Source organism: Mobula hypostoma, chromosome 5, assembly GCF_963921235.1.
Source record: "Mobula hypostoma chromosome 5, sMobHyp1.1, whole genome shotgun sequence".
Taxonomy (NCBI): Eukaryota; Metazoa; Chordata; class Chondrichthyes; order Myliobatiformes; family Myliobatidae; genus Mobula; species Mobula hypostoma.
Window position 1 is genome coordinate 18,571,058 of NC_086101.1, and position 18,890 is coordinate 18,589,947.

Consider the following 18,890-nt stretch of genomic DNA (forward strand, 5'->3'; position numbering starts at 1 on the left):
CCCTTTGGCCCATCGAGTCAATACTGACCATCAACCACCCACTTACACGAATCCCATTTTACCCACCCATCATCTCCCCCCCGATACCCTCACCCACTTAATTTGCTGCGGCCAATTACCCCTCCGACCCGCAAGATGTGGGAGCAAACCGGAGCAACCAGGTCACAGGAGGAGCGTGCAAACTCCACACAGACAAGCACTGGAGGTAAGGTTTGAACCAGTGACGCTGGAGTCGTGCCTGCACGTACCTCTCTGTCCAAGAAACCACCAGACCATCGTCAAAGAATCTATTTGGATATGGGTGACCAGACCCCACCAATAAGCTGGTGTACAAAATATCAAATTTCTTACAGCAAAGGAAGAGGCCGTTTGGCCCGTCGAGTCTGTATCAGCCCCCCCCTCACATTTTAATAGCACCGTGCTGATTCCCCCTCCTCTGCCCACACTGGAAGTGATGTGAGAACAATTTTGGGTGGTCCCGGGGATAAATGGGCAAGCTCCACGCACAGGCAGCGGGTGCCAGAGCTGTGAGACGGCAGCTCCACCCGCTGGGCCACCGTGACATCCAGTGGCCTCCAGGGAGAAATTGTGGTTGGGTCACATTTGGAGTTCCGATCGGTCCATTCTCGGAAGGATGTAGGCGCAGAAGAGGTTCGCCAGGAGGCATGCTGTGGTGATAGGGGAATGGTTAGTTCGGGGAACGGACAGGAGGTTGTGTGGCCAAGAACGAGGTTCCCAGATGGTATGTTGCCTCCCGGGTGCCAGAGTCCGGGATATTTCTGATCCAGTCCTCAGCATCCTTAAGTGGGAGGGTGAAGAGCCAGAGGTCTTTGTCCATGTAGGTACCAATGACATGGGCAGGACGAGTGACAGGTTCTGCATAGGGAGCTCAGGGAGATAGGTGCACAACCTCCAGGGTTGTGATCTCAGGATTACTACCCGTGCCGTAAACACAAAATACTCTGCAGATGCTGGGGATCCGTGCCATGTGCTAGTGAGGCCAGAACTAGGAAGATCATACAGTTTAAAACGTGGCTAAGGAGTTAGTGTAGCAGTGAGGGCTTAAGATTTTTGGATCATTGGGCTCCCTTTCAGGGAAGCTGGGACCTGTACAGAAGGGACAGTTTGCACCTGAACTGGAGGGGGACTAATATCCTAGCGGGAAAGTTTGTCAATGCTGCGCGGTGGGGTTTAAACTAGAGTTGCAGGGGGATGGGAACCAGAGTGCCAGAATGGTCAGTGAAGCGGTTATGGAGGCAGATGTTGGTAAGATCTCTAACAAAGTTGGGAATCAGAAGGTTGAGCATAGTGCGATTAGTGTCCTGAGCTGCGTATAGTTCAAGGCAAGAAGTATCGTGGGATAGGCAGATGATAGTGCTGAAGATGAGGTAGCAGGTTTACAAACAGAGGCAATGTGTAGTGAGGACAGGCTGTTCATAGGGCAGAATTGCAGTCAACAGGATGAGTTGTAATGTAACAGGTGGATAAAATTGAAATGGGTGAATACAGGACTGGAAGTGTTATATTTGAATGTGCGCAGTATACGGAATAAGGTTGATGAACTTGCAGCACAGTTGCAAACTGGCAGATATGATGTTGTAGGCATCACTGAATCATGGCTGAAAGATTATAGCTGGGAGCTTAATGTGCAAGGATCCATATTGTATTGAAAGGACAGGCAGGAAGGCAGAGGGGGTGGTGTTGCTCTGTTGGTAAAAAATGAAATCAAATCATTAGAAAGAGGTGACATAGGGTTGGAAGGTGTTGAATCATTGTCGACAGAACTGAGGAAATGCAAGGGTAAAAAGACCCTGATGGCACCCCCAAAAAAGTAAATTACAATGAGAGATAGAAAATGTATGTTAAAACGGCAATGTTACAATAGTCATGGGGTTTCAATACGCAGATCGATTGGGAAAATCAGGTTGGTGCTGGATCCCAAGAGGGGGAATTTCTGGAGTGCTTTTTAGAGCAGCTCGTGGCTGAGCCCACTAAAGGATCAGCTATTCTGGATTGGGTGTTGTGCAACGAACCAGAATTGATCAGAGAGTTTAAGGTAAAAGAACCGTTAGGAGCAAGTGATCACAATATAATCGAATTCACCCTGAAGTTTGAGGAGAAGCTGAAGTTAGATGTTACAGTGGAGTAAAGAGAGTTACAGAGGTATGAGAGAGGAGTTGGCCAGAATTGATTGGAAAAGAACACTGGCAGGGATGATGGCAGAGCAGCAGTCGCTGGAATTTTTGGAAGCAATTTGGAAGGCACAGGATATCTACATCCCAAAGAGGAAGATGACACAATCATGGCTAACAAGAGGAGTCAAAGCCAACATAAAAGCCAAAGAGAGGGCATATAATAGATCAAAAATTAGTGGGAAGTTAGAGGGTTGTGAAGCTTTTAAAAATCAACAGAAGGCAATTAAAACAGTCATTAAGAAGGTAAAGATGGAATACAAAAAGTAAGTAGCTAATAATATTCAAGATGTGTGTGAATTTAACATTACTAGAGAGAAGGTTCTTGGAAAACTGAAAGAGCTGAAGATAGACAAGTCACCTGGACCAGATGGTGTACACCCCAGAGTTCTGAAAGATGTAGCTGAAGAGATCATGGAGGCATTAGTAATGATCTTTCAAGAATCACTAGGTTCGGAATGGTTCTGGAAGACTGGAAAATTGCAAATGTCACTCCACTCTTCAAGAGGGGAGAAAGCCTGAAGAGAGGAAATCAAAGGCCAGTTAGTCTGACCTGTGGTTGGGAAGATGTTGGAGTTGATTATTAAGGATGAGGTCTCAGGGTACTTGGAGGCACATGATAAAATAGTCAGCATAGTTTCCTCAAAGGAAAATCTTGCCAGACAAATTTGTTGGAACTCTTTGAAGAAATAACAAGCAGAATAGATAAAGGAGAATTGGTTGATGTTGTGTGTTTGGATTTTCAGAAGTCCTTTGACAAGGTGCCACACACGAGGCTGCTTAACAAGCTATGAGCTCATCGTATTACAGGAAAGATTCTAGCATGGATAAAGCAGTGGCTGATTGGTAGGAGGCAAATAGTGGGAATAAAGGGAGCCTTCTGGTGACTAGCGTTGTTCCACAGGAGTCTGTGTTGGGATGAATTCTTTTTACATTATATGTCAATGATTTGGATGATGGAATAGATGGCTTTGCTGCCAAGTTTGCAGAAGATATGAAGTTAGCTGGAAGGGCAGGTAGTTTTGAGAAAGTAGAGAAACTACAGAAGGACATACGTTTGTAGATTAGGAGAATGGGCAAAGACATGGCAGATGGAATATAGTGTTGGGAAGTGTATGATCATGCCCTTTGGTAGAAGAAATGAAAGGGCTGACTGTTTTCTAAGTGGACAGAAAATACAAAAAAACTGTGGCTCAAAAGGATTTAGGAGTCCTTGTGCAGGATTCCCTAAAGGTTAGTTTGCAGGTTGAGTCTGTGGTGAGGAAGGCAAATACAATGTTAGCATCCATTTCAAGAGGGCTAGAATATAAAAGCAAGGAGGTAATGTTGAGACTTTATAAAAGCACTGGTCAGGCCTCACTTGGGGTATTGTGAGCAGTTTTGGGCCCCTTATCTTAGCAAGGACGTGCTGAAACTGGAGAGGGTTGAAAGAAGGTTCACAAAAATGATTCCAGGATTGAATGGCTTGTCATATGAAGAGCGTTTGATGGCTCTGGTCCTGTATTTGCTGGAATTCAGAAGAATGAGGGGTGACCTCATTGAAACCTTTCCAATGGTGAGAGGCCTTGAGAGTGGATGTGGAGAGGATGTTTCCTATGGTGGGAGAGACTAAGACCAGACAACACAGCCTCAGAATAGAGGGGTGTCCTTATATTTAAGGCAGCAGTTGACATATTCCTGATTAATCAGGGCTTGAAGGATTACAGGGAGAAGACAGGAGATTGGGGTTGAGAGGAAAATTGGATCAGCCATGATGAAATGGTGGAGCGGACTCGATGGGCCAAATAGCCTGATTCTGGTCCTATATATTCTGGTTTTATGTTGCCTAGATTAGAGAGCATGTGCTCTCACGAGAGGTCGGACAAACCTGGGCTGTTTTCTCTGGAGCAGCAGAAGCAGAGGGAGACCCGAGGGAAGTTTAGGAAATCATCACAGTCAGACTCTTGCTCCCAGGTAGATAATGTCTGATACTAGAGGGCAGACATTTAAGGTGAGAGGGGAGAGTTTAAAGGAGATGTGCAGGCAAGTATTGGTTTCACACAGAGAGCGCTGACTCTGCCGGGGTGGAGTCAGGTACGACAGTGGCGTTTAGGAGGCGGTTAGACAGACAGACGAATATGGAGGGATGTGGATCGTGAGCAGATTCAGTCAAATTTAACACGTTTAGCACAGACATTGTGGGCCGAAGGGCCTGTTCCTGTTCCTGTTCCATGTGCTTCAGGAGGGCTGGATTGAGACTGGTCCGTGGAGGGGTTGGGTAGGGACAGGCAGAAAGGCAGTGAGGGATGTCACCACCCATAGGCCCGAGCAGCATAAAAACCGGCCCTTAGGCCCAACTCATCCACGTCGGCCAAGATCCCCATCTAAACTGGTCCCGTTTGTCCCATATCCCATTAAACCAGGGGTTCCCAACCTGGGGTAATGGACCCCTTCCTTAATGGTATTGGTCCATGGCATAAAACAGTTTCGGAAGCTTTGCTTTAAACCTTTCCTGTCCGTGTACCTGTCCGACACCTTTTAAACTTTACCAATGTGCCTGCCTTTCTCAGTGTTCATTTATTGTTATCCAGACTCATTATTCTGTCTAGGTTCTGCCTAGACCACAGTACATGTGCTTGCAATACTGTGTGTCCGACAGAGTGATCAGCAGCACTGGGGCTCCACAGGGGACTGTCTTGTCTCCCTTTCTCTTCACCTCGGACTTCAACTACTGCACAGAGTCTTGTCATCTTCAGAAGTTTTCAGATGACTCTGCCATAGTTGGATGCATCAGCAAGGGAGATGAAGCTGAGTACAGGGCTACAGTAGGAAACTTTGTCACATGGTGTGAGCAGAATTATCTGCAGCTTAATGTGAAAAAGACTAAGGAGCTGGTGGTAGACCTGAGGAGAGCTAAGGTACCGGTGACCCCTGTTTCCATCCAGGGGATCAGTGTGGACATGGTGGAGGATTACAAATACCTGGGGATACGAATTGACAATAAACTTGACTGGTCAAAGAACACTGAGGCTGTCTACAAAAGGGTCAGAGCCGTCTCTATTTCCTGAGGATATCATCTGCCGGACAATGCTGAGGATGTTCTACGAGTCTGTGGTGGCCAGTGCTATCATGTTTGCTGTTGTGTGCTGGGGCAGCAGGCTGAGGGTAGCAGACACCAACAGAATCAACAAACTCATTCGTAAGGCCAGTGACGTTGTGGGGATGGAACTGGACTTTCTCACGGTGGTATCTGAAAAGAGGATGCTGTCCAAGTTGCATGCCATCTTGGACAATGTCTCCCATCCATTACATAATGTACTGGGTGGGCACAGGAGTACATTCAGCCAGAGACTCATTCCTCCGAGATGCAACACAGAGCGTCATAGGAAGTCATTCCTGCCTGTGGCCATCAAACTTTACAACTCCTCCCTTGGAGGGTCAGACACCCTGAGCCAATAGGCTGGTCCTGGACTTATTTCATAATTTATTGGCATAATTTACATATTACTATTTAACTATTTATGGTTCTATTACTATTTATTATTTATGGTGCAACTGTAATGAAAACCAATTTCCCCCGGGATCAATAAAGTATGAGTATGACTAGTGCTGTACCACTGCCACATAACAATTATCACAGTTCTCCACATACAGGACTGTGCAAAACTCTTAGACACATACACACAGGTAGGATGTTTGCACAGTACTGAGTATTACGTCTTTCCAGTTACCAAATAACACTTAATATTGTATCACTGAACTAATACAAAGCAAAGTACTCTTAATTCTGTTTCCCAACCACCTTCCTACTTCAACCAAAATACAGTACTGGGCAAAAGTTTTGGGCACCCTGGCTATATATATGAGCTTAAGACATTTATACAGTCCTGTCGGTCAGTGATAATAAACCTGATTCTCATTCCCTGGTGGCTCGTTCCATACACTGACCTCCCTCCGGGTCTCTAAGTTGTCCCTCACGTTCAAGCTAAGCCTGTGCTCCTTAGTTCTGGAGTGCTCAACCCTGGGGAAAAAGAGCACAGCCTCACAATACGAGGGCTTCCCTTTCGAAACTCTGCGAACAAGGATCTCTTTAGCCAGAGGACAGTGAGTCTGTGGGATTCCTTACCACAGATGGCTGTGGAGGTCAGGTCATCAGGTTTATTTAAAGTGGAGGTTGATAGGTTCTTCATTAGAAAGGGTGTCAAAGGTTACAGGGAGAAGGCAGGAGAATGGGGTTGGGAGGGATAATAAATCAGTCATGATGGAATGGCAGAGTGAACTCAATGGGCTGGATGGCCTAATTCTGCTCCTATGTCTTATGGTCTTAAAAAGACTGTGTGTATTTGTTACGTCACCAAAGACTCTCGTAAAGGTCTATAGATGTACGGTGGGAGCATTCTGACTGGTTGCATTACCGTCTGGTATGGGGGGAGAGTCACTGCACTGTCATAAGGGCACTGCTGGGAACGGACCCAAGTGCAAGACACAGACACTGAAGTACTAGGGACAGGACTAGGATACAGGGCGATGGCAAGGACATGGACAGGAAAACCAGGAACCTGGAACAGGACTGAACAAGAGAGCTAGGAGCCCGGGCTTGGGCTCCGAGCCAGAGACCGGACAAGGACACAGTACCTGGGTCCTGCCTCTGGCTCGGACCCCAGAACTAGGCAAGGACGAGGCTTGGCTGGCAGGCAGGACGAGGCTGGAGTCTTCAGGCTAGAAGCTAGAGGCTAGAGACTTGGCTTGGCAAGAGGCTAGAGGCTCAAGGCTGGAGTTTACAGGCTCAAGGCTAGGCAAGAGACGAGGCGAGGCTTGGCAGAAGGCTGGAGACTTGAGACAAGGCGAGGCGAGGCGACGCTGGAGACTGGAGACTTGAGGCAAGGCTTGGCAGGCTCCTCCTGGGCAGAGTGCAGATCACCACCCGACAGAGGCAGGGGACAGGAAGGGACAGAACCAACCCCAGGTAACGGCAAGACGGCCTGGCTTACCTGGGCGGAGGCAAGGGACAGGAAAGGAGCTAGGTACAGGGTGGCTCCAGGACAAGACAGCAAGACAAGGCAAGGCTACTGGCAAAGCAAGGCAAGACGAGAACTTCAGGTGAGGCGAGAGTTACCGGCAAGACAAGGCAGGGCTTCTGGCAAAGCAAGGCGAGACAGAACTTCAGGTGAGGCAAGAGTTACCGGCAAGACAAGGCAGGGCTTCTGGCAAAGCAAGGCGAGACAGAACTTCAGGCGAGGCGAGAGTTACTGGCAAGACTAGGTAGGGCTTCAGGCGAGGAAACAGAAGGCAGGGGAAGGGATACAAGGAGTAAGGACAAGAACGATCCAGTGGCCACGCCCTGGTCTCTGGAGGTATTTATGCAGCCAGCCCCAATGAGCATCAGCTGCCTCAATTAGTGCTCAACAAGAACAGAAACAGGGTAGATAGGAAAACCTGGAGCAAGGGTTGATGGACCGGACCGTGAACCGGAATATGGACTTTACGGACCGGACTATGACATGCACAGGATCAACATAAGCTGCAGAAAGTTGTGAACTCAGTCAGCTCCATCACGAGCACTGACCTCCCCAGCATCCAGAACATCTCCAAGCAGCAACGTCTCAAAAAGGCAATGTCCATCATTAAGGACCCCCGTCACCCACTCTTCTCATTACAACCATCAGGGAGAAGGTACAGGAGCCTGAAGATATACTTTCAACGATTTAGGAGCAGCTCCTACCTGTCTGAAATCAGATTTCTGAACCCAAGCACACTCCCTCACTATTTTGTGCTCTCTCTAAGTATGACTTATTTAATTAAAATGTTATACGTACAGTATTTCTTATTGTAACTTAGTTTTTATTGTAATGTATTTCACTGTACTGCTGCCACATAACAACAAATTTCACAACATATACTGGTGATTTGAAACCCGATTCTGATTCTGACGTTTGTGTATTTTGAAAATAAATGTACTTGGACTTTGATTTTCCAACCACTCAGTTCTTGAACCAGCCTGCAGAACCCTAATCGCCAACTCAGTAAAGCAACACCATGACCACTTTCTACTACAGTGGATTTTGGTTTTGGTTCTAGTTGTGTCCCCTGTAAAAATTGTGTCTAGTTTGTGCTCTTCCTGTGAGTGAAGCCATGTGCCTGAGATGCGGCTGCACGTGAGTTTTTCATCGCACCTGTGCACACATGGACTTATGTATCTGACAATAAACACAAATTTAACTTCAGTCTATTTCGGTACCTTTTCCCCACACCAGCCCTCGTGTACTCACTGTATGACTGACGGTTCCAATTTTTGTCAACTGAAAGAGACAAAGTGGTGGGGCACTGTCAGAGATCAGCAGACGACATGCTTCACAGCCTCCCCCCTCCCCCCGGCACACTCACTGTACCTCACTAACCCCTCCCCTCGCTCGCTGAATGTCTCTCCACCTCTCTCTCTCCCCTCCCGCTCACACACTCTCTTCCCCCTTTCACACTGCGCGGCTCTCTCTCACCTCTGCAATCCGTCTGCCCCCTCCCACACTGCTCTGTCCCTTCAATACTGAATGCTGTCTCTGTACATCCCCCGACAGACACAGACACACACACACACACACACACACACACACACACACACACACACACACACACCCTTTCCCCTCACGCTTGCTTTCACATACTCTGTACTGGTCTCTCTCTCCACCTCTCTCTCTCTTATGTACTCTGCAGTTTCCTCAGTCACTCCATTCTTTTGTGTCCTCCCTTCTCACTTTTGTGTCCACTCTTCTCACTTTCACTTCCACACACAGACTGGACTTACCTCTCTCTCATCTCTCTCCCTCTTCTCTCCCACTCTGCAATACTCCCTCCTTCCCCCTCTCCTCATGCCCTTCCCCTCTCTCCCCCTCTCCCTGCCCCGCTGACCATTTCCCCTCTCCCCGTCTCCCCCTCTACCCTCTCTCACACACTGCAATGTTACCCCTCTCTCTGAAATCCACCCTCTCCTTCCCTCGCCTTGCCCCTCCTCTCCCTCGCCCTCCCCCCGCGACGTACCTGTGCACATGGGCTTGCTGGTGTTCCACTTCCCGTACTTGGTGCAGACCCTGCTGGTGGGCCCCTCCAGTTTGAAGCCGGCGTTGCAACGGTACTCCACCACCGTCCCCTCCACCGGGATCCTCGCATTGGCCCTGGTCTTCACCGCACCCCTCGTCAGGGCCACCCCGTTCTCCAGGTTCAGAGCCAGCCGCGAGCAGTTATATACTGTCGGCATGGAGGAGCGAAGAGAGGGAGCGCAGTGGGAAGGGGAGGGGAAGAGAGCAAAAGAGGGGAAGATGTGGAAAAAGAGAGAGGGGAGAGGGAGTTGGGGAGATAGTGAGGGGAAGAGAGGGAGAGTGAGAGAAGGGTGGGGAGGGAGGGCAGGAAGAAAGAGAGTGAGGGACACAAGAGACAGAGAGAGAGAGAGAGAGAGGGGGAGGTTAGATGGGAAGCAGGTGTGGGTGGGGATGTGAGAGAGGCAAGGGGTGAGCTTCAGTTTGCCTGTGTTCAGACCAGCAAATATACAATCCGGGGGCAGTCCCAGAGAGGGAGAGGACAGTGTGTGACCCACTGACCCATCAGGGTGGGGGAGGGTACAGTGTGTGACCCACTAACCGTCAGGGTGGGGGAGAGGACAGTGTGTGACCCACTGACCCGTCAGGGTGGGGGAGAGGACAGTGTGTGACCCACTGACCCGTCAGGGTGGGGGAGGGTACAGTGTGTGACCCACTGACCCATCAGAGGGAGGAGAGGACAGTGTGTGACCCACTAACCGTCAGGGTGGGAGAGGACAGTGTGTGACCCACTGACCCATCAGGGTGGGGGAGGGTACAGTGTGTGACCCACTAACCGTCAGGGTGGGGGAGAGGACAGTGTGTGACCCACTGACCCGTCAGGGTGGGGGAGGGTACAGTGTGTGACCCACTGACCCATCAGAGGGAGGAGAGGACAGTGTGTGACCCACTGACTGTCAGGGTGGGGGAGGGTACAGTGTGTGACCCACTGACTGTCAGGGTGGGGAGGACAGTGTGTGACCCACTGACTGTTAGAGGGGGAGATAACAGTGTGTGACCCACTGACCCATCAGGGTGGGAGAGGACAGTGTGTGACCCACTGACCAGTCAGGGTGGGGGAGAGGACAGTGTGTGACCCACTGACCCGTCAGAGGAGGAGAGGACAGTGTGTGACCCACTGACCCGGCAGGGTGGGGGAGAGGACAGTGTGTGACCCACTGACCCGTCAGAGGAGGAGAGGACAGTGTGTGACCCACTGACCCGGCAGGGTGGGGGAGAGGACAGTGTGTGACCCACTGACCCGTCAGGGGGAGAGGACAGTGTGTGACCCACTGACCCGTCAGAGGAGGAGAGGACAGTGTGTGACCCACTGTCCTGTCAGGGTGGGGGAGAGGACAGTGTGTGACCCACTAACCATCAGCGTGGGGGAGAGGACAGTGTGTGACCCACTGACCCGTCAGGGGGAGAGGACAGTGTGTGACCCACTGACCCGTCAGAGGAGGAGAGGACAGTGTGTGACCCACTGACCTGTCAGGGTGGGGGAGAGGACAGTGTGTGACCCATTGCCCTGCCAGAGGGAGGGGAGGACCGTGTGCGACCCCCACTACCATTCCCAGTATTTGAGGGAGTGAGGCCAGGCCATTACTCACCACACCTACTGCGCTGATCCATGTGGGTCCAGGTCCCGTTCTCCAGGCACTTCCGTACTCCCGGCCCGTCAATGACACGATTACTCCTGCAGATATACTCGATCTCATAGGCCACGGGCAGCACCTCGATGGTGCGGATCTGTTCCTGGGTGAGGCCGGGGTACCGGATCCCACCGTCCAACGGGGGCCTGATCTTCCGGCACCCTGGAAAAGCACAGACACAGGGTATTGGAAGAGTAATGCGGGGGGGGGGGGTGTGTAGGGGGTGGCTGATGGGAGCTCAGCAAAGCTGGACAGGGCAAGGTACAGAATTGTGATTATACAGAGGCAGGGGTGGCAGGGAAGGTGGGAGTATAAGTATACAGGGGCGGGGTGGAGAGTGTGTGGGAAGTTAAGTATTCCGGGGCGGGGTTGGGAGACCTTTTGGAAGGAAAAGTGGAAGATCAGATTATTAGTTAAATGGTAAAAAAAAATTGCAGCATGCTGCTGTACAGAGGGAGTTGGGCGTGCCTGTGCATGAATCACAAAAGGTTGGTTTGCAGGTGCTGCAGGCTATCAAAAAGGCAAATGAGATGTTGGCCTTCATTGCTAGAGGGATTGAATTTAAGAGCAGGGAGGTTATGCTACAACTGTACAGGGTACTGGTGTGGCCGCACCTGGAGTACTACATGCAGTTCTGGTCTCCTTACCCAAAGAAGGATATATTGGTTTGGAGGCAGTGCAGATTCACCAGGTTAATTCCAGAGATGAGGGGGTTAGACTATGAGGAGAGATGAGTCGCCTGGGACTATACTTGCTGGAGTTCAGAAGAACGAGAGAAGATAATAAAATTATGAAAGGGATAGATAAGATTGACGCAGGAAAGTTGTTTTCACTGGTAGGTGAGACTAAAACTAGGGGACATAGCCTCAATATTCAGGGGAGTAGGTTTAGGATGGAGATGAGGAGGAACTGCTTTTCCCAGAGAGTGGTGAATCTGTGGAATTCTCTGCCCAATGAAGCAGTGGAGGCTGCCTCAGTAAATATATTTAATACAAGGTTGGATAGATTATTGCATAGTAGGGGAATTAAGGGTTGTGGGGAAAAGGCAGGTAGATGGAGATAAGTCCATGGTCAGATCAGCCATGATCTCAATGAATGGAGGAGCAGGCTCGATGGGCCAGATGGCTGACTCCTGCCTTTATTTCTTATGTTCTCATTACTAATTATACAGGGGCAGGGTGGAAGACTGTGTGGGAGTGTAAGTATACAGGGGCAGGGTGGGAGACTGTGTGGGAGTGTAAGTATACAGAGGTGGGTTATAGGAAGAAACCAGAGGGTATAACACGGGGAGATCATTTAGCCCCTGGAGGTGATCCACAGATTGGGCTCTGCTGCCCGCCCTGACCCCTCTGTGATTCGGGGTATGCAGGGATTCACAGCCACACATCCAGAAACAGGCCATTCTGCCCACCAAGTCCATGCTAACCATTAATCACCCACTTACACCAATCCCATTTCATTATCCCTCCACCTCCCCCTGCCCCCAGTCTCTGCCACTCATGGGGCAACTCTAAGGCACTGTGGGGAAAGACTGAAGTCTAAGATCCTTCTGCTGATGGACATTGAGGGGCTAAATCTGGGGAAGAAGTTTCTATCATCTCACTCAGGAGACTAAATGAATGGCAATTGTGCTTTCCACACTGAATGTACCAATACAAATGTGGCCAGCTTATTAGGGATCTCCTGTACTGAATAAAGTGGCCACTGAGAGTATGTTCGTGTTCTTCTGCTGCTGTAGCCCACCCACTTCGATGTTCGACGTGTTGTGTGTTCCGCACACTGCTGTAGTAACTTATTGACACCTTCATGTCAGCTTCAACCAGTCTGGCCATTCTCCCCTCTCTTCTCTCATTAACGGGGCATTTCTGCCCACACATCTGCCATTCACTGGATTTGTTTCTGTTTGTTTTTTGCACCATTCTCTGTAAGCTCTGGTTACTGCTGTGCGTGAAAATCCCAGGAGATCAGCACTTTCTGAGATACTCAAACCACCCCGTCTGGCACCAACAATCATTTCAGAGTCAAAGTCACTTAGATCTCATTTCTTCCCCATTCTGATTTCCCAACGGAACCTCTGGACCATGTCAGTTTGCTTTTCTGCATTGAATTGCTGTCATGTTTGGCTGATTAGATGTTTGCATTATCGAGCAGATGTATCTAATGTGCTGACCACGGGGTTCACGGTGCCAATAGCATCGTGACTGAACAACTCTGCAATTACAAAGAGACACAGGCATTATTTCTATTTTCTTAAATCTATATTTTGTAAAGTTTCGGATTCAGATTTATTTATCAGAAGCTTACAGTCGAACGTGTTGTTTGCATTAACAAGCACCACACCCCAGGACGTGGAGTGGGGAGGTGGGGTTGGCAGTGGGGCCAGATGGCAAGTGTCGCCACACTTTCCAGGGACAATACAGCATGCCCACAATGTTCAGCAAAACAACAGCAACAAAACAAAACAACAACAGATCTACAGAAAAAAAAATCAAACATCTATTTTGCCCTGATTCCATCTTTGCCTCCTCACCTACCTGACCCCCACCCCCCGACCCTCTTTGGGACAGGGGAGGAAAACGGAGCAACGATGGGAGAAGGTGCAAACTCGACACACAGACAGCGCCGGAGGTCAGGATCGAACTGGAGTCTCAGTAAGGCAGTGGCTGTACCTGCCTCACCACGGTGCCGTGCTACCGCCGCGGTACAGATGTGTTGGGGGGGGGGTGCGGATGGAGATTGCCGGAGGGTAAGTGAAGCATGCTTTTACCTATGGTGGTATTCCGGGCTGCCAAGAGCACACAGGGTGGGAATAGGAGGACCAGAAGCAGGATCCCAGGCCCCATCCTCGCCGGAGAGCACGGAACTGAAAGACAAGGAAGATGACGGTACGTGAGATGGTGCTGAAAGATTGCAGAAGGAGGTAATAAGTTCTATCATCAACCATTGTTCCCTCCCCACCATCAGTGCTATCACTGCCTCTGGAAAGCAACAAAGAGTACAGAACATCGAACAGTGCGGCACAGTATTGGTCTTTCAGCCCACAAAGTTCAAAATAAAATTTACTACCAGAGTGCATACATGTCACCACGTACAACCCAGAGATTGCTTCTTTTCTGCAGGCACAATTAGCAAGTCTATAGAACAGCAACTGTCAACAGGATCAATGAACAACATCTGTACAAATGCAAATATAAATAAATAGCAATAAGTAACGAGCATGATGTAAGATAATAAGTCCTTAAAGTGAGACCATCGGTTGTGGGAACACCAGAAATAGAACGAGTGTAGTTATCCCCTTTGTTCAAGTGCCTGATGGTTGAGGGGTAGTAACTGTTCTTGAACCTGGTGGTGCGAGTCCTGAGGCTCCTATACATTCTACCTGATGGCAGCAGTGAGAAAAGAGCATGGCTTGGGTGGTGAGATCTCCCTGATGGATGCTGCTTTTCTATGGCATCGTTTCGTGTAGATATGCCCAACGGTTGGGAGGGTCTTACCCACGCTCTACTGGGTCAAATCCACTCGCTTTTGTAGGGTTTTCCAGCCGAAGACGTTGGTGTTCCCATACCAGGCCATAATGCAGCCAGTCAGCACAGCTTCCGCCACACATCGACAGAAGTTTGCCAAGGTTTTCGATAACATGCCGAATCTCCGCAGACTCCTGAGGAAGTAGAGGCGCTGTCGTGCTTTCTTCACAATTATATTTATATCATGGGTCCAGGACAGATTGGTATGCCGACATTTTAACCTTAGGACCCTCCCCTCCCACATAGCCCTCCATTTTTCTATCATCTATGTGCCTGCCTAACAGTCACTTGAACGTCCCGAATGTGTCCGCCTTTACCAGCACCCAGCAGCGTTTTTCACACACTTACCAGAACCAGAGTCGGGTTTAGTGTCACCAGCATATGTCATGACATTTGTTGTAGCACTCTCTGTGCAACAAACCTACCTCTGACATCCAGGCTTTAGTGTCCTCCAGTCACCTTAAAGTTATGCCCTCTTGTATTAGCTATTGCCACCCCGAGGAAAAGGTGCTGGCATCCACTCTAATCACCCTTTACACTTCTATCAAGTCACCTCTCATTCTTCTGTGCTCCTAGCTCACTCAACCTTCACACATAGGACAAGCTCTCTAATCCAGGCTGCATTCTGGTCACACAGACAAAATGCTGGAGGAACTCAGCAAGCCCAGACAGCATCTATGGAAATGAACAAGCAGATGCTAGAATAAGAAGGCTGATGGGAGGGCGAGAGGTACAAGCTGGCAGGTGACAGGAGAGGGGGAGGGTTGAAGTAAGAAACGTGGAGGGGGAAGGAAGGAGATGTAAAGGGCTAAAAAAAGGAGGTACCTGCCACCGCTGGCCTCCTGATAGCCCTGCTGCCCCCATCCCAGCCAGAGTCTGTGTTCTGTTTCAGCCCCACCATGTAATTCAAGGGAACAAACCACTGACACTCTTCTCAAAGGGGCAGGCAACATCTCGGCCAAATATCATCTACGTGAGGGACTGGAAGGAGCCTTTTGCTGCCCTCCACCCCTCTCCCTGTACTAAGAGACGGCAGTGCTCTTGGGAATGCTGCTGAGCAGGTGGACTTCAGGCTGAAGGCACACAGTTCTCTGATAGTGGTGAGACAGGTAGACAGGGCAATGAAGAAGGCACATGCCACTCTTCTCTTGAATAATCTAGGACAGGGGGCACAGACTCAGTACAGAAGGACGTCCTCTAGAGCAAAGATGAGGAGCATTTTATTTATCCAGAGCGTAGTGTATCTGTGGAATTCATTGCCACAGATGACAATATATTTTTAGGATATAATGAGCAGTGGATAGAGGGAAACAGATGGAAACTATTTACTTGCATTTCCAGAAGGCGTTTGGTAAGGTGCCACATGAAAGACTTATCCAAAAGATAAGGACGCATAGAGTTAGGGGTGATGTATTAGCGTGGATAGAGGATTGGTTAACTAATAGAAAGCAGAGAGTTGGGATACATGGGTGTTACTCTGGTTGGCAACAGTGGTGAGCAGTGTGCCACAGGGGTCGGTGTTGGGTCTGCAATTGTTCAGAATATACATTTACAATCTGGAAGAAGGGATCGAATGTAGCGTATCTAAGTTTGCTGATGACACTAAATTGAGTGGAAAAGCAAATTGTGCAGAAGATACAGAGAGTCTGCAGAGAGATATAGATAGGTTAAGTGAGTGGGCAAGCATCTGGCAGACGGAGTACAATGTTGGTAAATGTGAGGTCATCCACTTTGGAAGGAAAAAATGGAAGATCAGATTATTATTTAAATAGTAAAAACTGCAGCATGCTGTTGTGCAGAAGTGCTTGGGAGTGCTTGTGGATGAATCACAAAAGGTTGCTTTGCAGGCTATCAAGAAGGCAAATAGCTAGAGGGATTGAATTTAAGAGCAGGGAGGTTTTGCTGCAACTGTACAGGATACTGGTGAGGCTACACCTGGAGTACTGTGTGCTGTTCTGGTCTCCATACTTGAGGAAGGATATACCGGCTTTGGAGGCAATGCAGAGGAGGTTCACCAGGTTGATTCCAGAGACAAGGGGGTTAGACTATGAGGAGAGATTGAATCACCTGAGACTGTATTTGCTGGAATTCAGAAGAATGAGAGGAGATCTTATAAAAACATATAAAGCTATGAAAGGGATAGATAAGACAGAGGCAGGAAAGTTGATTTCACTGGTAGGTGAGACAAGAACTAGGGAACATAGCCTCAAGATTCGGGGGAGTAGAGTTAGGATGGAGATAAGGAAGAATTGCTTTTCCCAGAGAGTGGTGAATCTATAGGATTTTCTGCCCAGTGAAGCAGTGGAGGCTACCTCAGTAAATATATTTAAGACAAGTTGGATAGAATTTTGCAAAGCAGGGGAATCAAGGGTAATGGGGAAAGGGCAGGTAGGTGGAGATGCCAAGATCTTATGGGAGGGCAGGGCAGACTCGACAGGCCAGATGGCCTACTCCTGCTCCTGTTTCTTGTGTTCCTATGTTATGGCTGTGTAGGCCAAGTCATTGGGTATATTTAAAGGTTGATAGGGTCTTGATTAAAAGTGTAGTGTATCAAAGGTTATGGGAAGAAGTATTGGGTTGAGAGGAGAGGGAAAATAAATCAGCCATGATCAAATGATGGAGCAGACTTGATGGGCCAAATGGCCTAATCCGGCCGTTATGTCTTATGGTCAGGGCACTAAGTACGAGCTTCGGGATGTCAGCTCATAGCTGTGTACATCACTGATGAGCTCACACCTGGAGTAACGCGTCTGCAGTTCGGGTCGCCACACTATCGAGAAAATATCAAGAAGAGAGAGAAGGTGCAGGACAGATTAACCAGGTTGTTGCCGGGACTGGAGAGCTTGAGCTATAAAGAGAGGCTGGATAGACTGGAACTTAAGGGAAGGAGGTTGAGGGGTGACCTCATAGAGGTGTATAAAAATAATGAGGGGTGAGGATGAAGGGAGTGAGTGCAGAGTGAGGGAGGGTCATGAGGAAGGAGAAATGGAGTGAGGATTCTTTTTTAGTTATTGATTTACGGGATGTTGGTATCACCAGCTACGCCAGCATTTATTGCCCATCCTTAGTTGCCCTTGAGAAGGTGGTGATGAGCTGCCTTCTTGAACAGCCGCAGTCCCTGAGGTGTGGGTAGGAGGAAATTCCATGATTTTGACCCAGCGACTATGAAGGAACGCGGTTATGTTTCCAAGTCAGGATGGTGAGTGACTTGGAGGGGGATTTCCAAGTGGTGCTGTTCCCAGTATCTACTGTTTAAGTGCCTCTAGATGATAGTGGTTGTGGGTCTGGAAGGTGCTACATTAGGAACTTTGGTGTGTTGTTGCAGTGCATCTTGTAGGTAGTACACACTGATGCAACTGTGAAGGGAAGGGATTGGATGCTTGTGGAAGGGGTACCAATCAAGTCGGTTGCCTTGTACTGGATGGTGTCAAGCTTTTTGAGTGTTGATGGAGCTGCGCTCATCCAGGCGAGTGGCAAGTATTCCATTACACTCCTCACCTGAGCCTTGTTGATGGTGGACAGGTTTTGAGGAGTCAGGAGGTGAGTTACACGCCACAGGATTCCTAGCCTTTGACCTGCTCTGGTAGCCATGACGGTTATATGGCTAGACCAGTTCAGTTTCCTGAATGAGTGAGAAGGAGTGAGGTCAGAGAGTAAAGGGAACAGGAAGGGAAAACAGCAAGAAGGGAGGGAGGAGGAGAGAGTGGAAGAGTGAGGAGTGAGGTAGGAGAGAGAGGAATGAAGAAACTGAGGAGGCAGGGAGGAGAGCAGCTGTCCTATCATCCATCATTGCAAAGTGCTTTGAGAGACTGGTTCTATCACATCTGAAATCCTGTCTGCCCTCTACCCTGGATCCCCATCAATTTGCCTATCACACCAACAGGTCAACAGAGGAAGCCATCTCCACGGCACTTCACTCTGCCCTGACCCACCTGGACGGCCCCAACTCGTATGTCAGAATGCTGTTCATTGACTTTAGTTTGGCATTCAATACTGTGATCCCCTCCAAGCTGATCGTCAAACTTCGCCAGCTTGGTATCAGCTCATCCCTCTGCAATTGGACCTTGGAGTTTCTGACTAACAGACCCCAATCAGTTAAGTTAGACAACCTCTCCTCCTCCACTCTCACCCTGAACACCGGTGTGCCTCAAGGCTGTGTGCTGAGCCCTCTTCTGTACTCCCTTTTCACCTATGACTGCGTTCCTGTACATGGTTCTAACTCCATAATCAAGTTCACAGATGACACCATGGTGGTTGGCCTGATCAGAGGGGATGTCGAGACGGCCTACAGGGACGAGGTCCAGCACCTGGCCGCGTGGTGTGCCGACAACATTCTGGCCCTTTACACCCAGAAGACCAAGGAGATCATTGTGGACTTCAGGCATCCTAGGAGTCACACTCACGTCCCCATCTACATCAACGGAGCTGTAGTGGAGTGTGTATCAAGCTTCAAATTCCTTGGTGTCCACATTTCCG

The 18,890-nt window shown here is 49.1% G+C and overlaps 1 protein-coding gene across 1 annotated transcript in view; it reads right to left on the reverse strand.

Moving 5' to 3' along the window:
- The window catches only part of gabbr1b (gamma-aminobutyric acid (GABA) B receptor, 1b), a 282,459-nt gene that overhangs the window by 185,237 nt on the left and 78,332 nt on the right, over positions 1-18,890 (reverse strand). Inside the window, exons 2-5 of the mRNA XM_063048134.1 lie at positions 13,658-13,753; positions 10,849-11,052; positions 9,204-9,410; positions 8,441-8,470 (exon numbers count right to left, since the gene is read on the reverse strand). Coding sequence (XP_062904204.1) covers positions 8,441-8,470; positions 9,204-9,410; positions 10,849-11,052; positions 13,658-13,733 — 517 coding nt within the window. The 5' untranslated portion in view covers positions 13,734-13,753. The remainder of the gene's footprint in view (positions 1-8,440; positions 8,471-9,203; positions 9,411-10,848; positions 11,053-13,657; positions 13,754-18,890) is intronic.